The sequence below is a fragment of the Corapipo altera genome, unplaced genomic scaffold (assembly GCF_003945725.1).
Source record: "Corapipo altera isolate COAL_440 unplaced genomic scaffold, ASM394572v1 48305, whole genome shotgun sequence".
In the NCBI taxonomy this organism is placed as follows: domain Eukaryota; kingdom Metazoa; phylum Chordata; class Aves; order Passeriformes; family Pipridae; genus Corapipo; species Corapipo altera.
In genome coordinates, this window is record NW_020887991.1 from 822 (window position 1) to 3,355 (window position 2,534).

Consider the following 2,534-nt stretch of genomic DNA (forward strand, 5'->3'; position numbering starts at 1 on the left):
AGTTCCCAGGACCTGTCCCTGACTGTGCTCCAAGGGCTTCCATCCCACAGGACTGTGCTCAGAGAGCACTCAGGCCTTACAGCAAGAAAGGGGCTCAGGAGGACAGTGTGGAAGTGGTAAGAGAGCAGCTCTACAAAGACCAAGCCCTGCTGCTCCGTGGCAGTGCTGCTGGGCTGGGATTATTGTCCCCTTCCCCTTTGCAAATATACCCTGTCCTGCAGTGTACTGTCCTTTGGGAACATCTAAGAAGAAGGGTTGTGAACAAAGAAGGCACTGCAGGGTCCTTTATTTTGTTTAAATATTCGGAGAGCACAATTCATCATGTATACAGTCTCAGGGTTAAAATCAAAAGGTGACACTAATTTAGAGAGGGTAGATGGATAATAATATTTAATTGCACAGAAAATTATTGCAAGAAGAACCCGATGACCTCCACGAGAAACCTGAGCAGGAAGGTTGGTCCATTAAGGAGTCCCATTCTGAATACTACACACCAGAAAACTGGCACTTTATTGCTCCTGAAAAGCATCCAGTCATCATTTTTCTCAGGGCATCCTTGAGCTCCTGATTCCTGAGGCTGTAGATGAGGGGGTTCAGTGCTGGAGGCACCACTGAGTACAGAACTGATAGTGCCAGATCCAGGGATGGGGAGGAGATGGAGGGGGGCTTCAGGTAGGCAATTATGGCAGTGCTGACAAAGAGGGAGACCACGGCCAGGTGAGGGAGGCAAGTGGAAAAGGCTTTGTGCCTTCCCTGCTGAGAGGGGATCCTCAGCACAGCCCTGAAGATCTGCACATAGGAGAAAACAATGAAAATGAAACAACCAAATCCTAAACAGTCATTAACCCCAATAAGCCCAAGTTCCCTGATATAGGACTGTGAGCAGGAGAGCTTGAGGATGTGTGGGATTTCACAGAAGAACTGGCCCAGGGCATTGCCCTGGCACAGGGGCAGGGAAAATGTATTGGCTGTGTGCAGCAGAGCAGTGAGAAAGCCAGTGGCCCAGGCAGCTGCTGCCATGTGGGCACAAGCTCTGCTGCCCAGGAGGGTCCCGTAGTGCAGGGGTTTGCAGATGGCAACGTAGCGGTCGTAGCACATGATGGTGAGGAGGAAAAACTCTGTTCCGAGGAAGAAGACAAAAAAAAAGACCTGTGCAGCACATCCATGGTAGGAAATGGTTGTGGTGTCCCAGAGGGAATTGTGCATGGCTTTGGGGACAGTGGTGCAGATGCAGCCCAGGTCTGTGAGGGAGAGGTTGAGCAGGAAGAAGCCCATGGGGGTGTGCAGGTGGTGGTCACAGGCTACGGCGCTGAGGATGAGGCCGTTGGCCAGGAGGGCAGCCAGGGAGATGGCCAGGAAGAGCCAGAAGTGCAGGAGCTGCAGCTCCCTCCTGTCTGCAAATGCCAGGAGGAGGAACTGGGTGAGGGAACTGCTGTTGGGCATTTACTGCCTCTGGACATGGGGACCTGTTAATGTCGGAAATAACAGTGATAAGTTAGGGCACAACATTCTAAGAAAAATCAAAGCCGCTTTCCAACACCCCTCTCACTGCTCCATTGGTTTTCCTTTTCTAGGAGTCTCTCCTTCAGCTCCAGGGCTGGAGCCCTGGTTGGGGCTCACGACATCTTCCATGGAGCAGACCCTCTGCCCACTGGCTGTGAGGGGTCAGCCCTGCTCTGCACTGCTGAGGTCATGGGCATGGTGGGCACAGGGGCCCGTCCTGGTGTTCAGCTGTGTCACATGAAACTGCTCCCACTGCAAAAGGGCTTGTCAGCATCTGCACTCCCAGTTTCTGAGAAAAACCAGGACAGCAGAAGGCAGTGTCACAGGTTTGTTTCATTTTATTTTTTTTTTTTACAATTCCCTCATCTCTGATGAGGAGTGTTCCTGGATGTCAGAACCCCTCAGCACTTCTGATACACTCAGGGAGAACAGAGTAGGTCCTGCCAGGCAGGAGGATTGTCTGGGGCTTAGTGCCGAGTGAGGGGAGCTCGTCAGTCCCTCTCTCTTGTTCCCAACTGCCCTGGCTTTGCTCCTTCCTGAGATGGAGATTGATCACACTCCCAGTTTGGTCTGAAAAGCCACCAGACACTGCTGAGAGCAGAGGGATCCATCCCACACCCCTCAATCTCTCAGTCTGTCTCAAGGGCTCAGCACTCACTTGGAGCCAAGGACACCGGGGGCTCATCTCCCCAACCCAACAGCATCTCCTGGCATGGGCACAGCATCTCTGCCCCTCTCCACTGGGGCTTTCAGAGAACACAGCTGTGCTGGGAGGATGATTTGCATTCTCCAGGGCAGCTCCCAGCTTGGAAGGACACCTCAGAAAAGAGCCAAGTGTCCTAATGACGGGGTCTGATTGAGGGAAAAAGAGCTCCTGACCCAGCCCACAGACTTCACTGCCCACACCCCACAGGGCAGAAGACAATTGGAATGTCTCATTCCCAGGGACACACCTGCCTGGGGGGAATCCCAGGATCAGTGTTTGACTGCATAGCTTGAACTGCCCTCCCCAAAGAGCCTGACTGAGAGAA

General features: G+C 52.9%; 1 protein-coding gene across 1 annotated transcript; it reads right to left on the bottom strand.

Annotated features, from left to right (window-relative positions):
- Positions 1-387: 387 nt before the first annotated feature.
- On the bottom strand, positions 388-1,275 carry LOC113941821 (olfactory receptor 14C36-like). Its single transcript, XM_027632963.1, has one exon. The coding sequence runs from the start codon at positions 1,273-1,275 to the stop codon at positions 487-489; it is 789 nt and encodes a 262-aa protein (XP_027488764.1). The 3' UTR covers positions 388-486.
- Between the last annotated feature and the right edge of the window lie 1,259 nt (positions 1,276-2,534).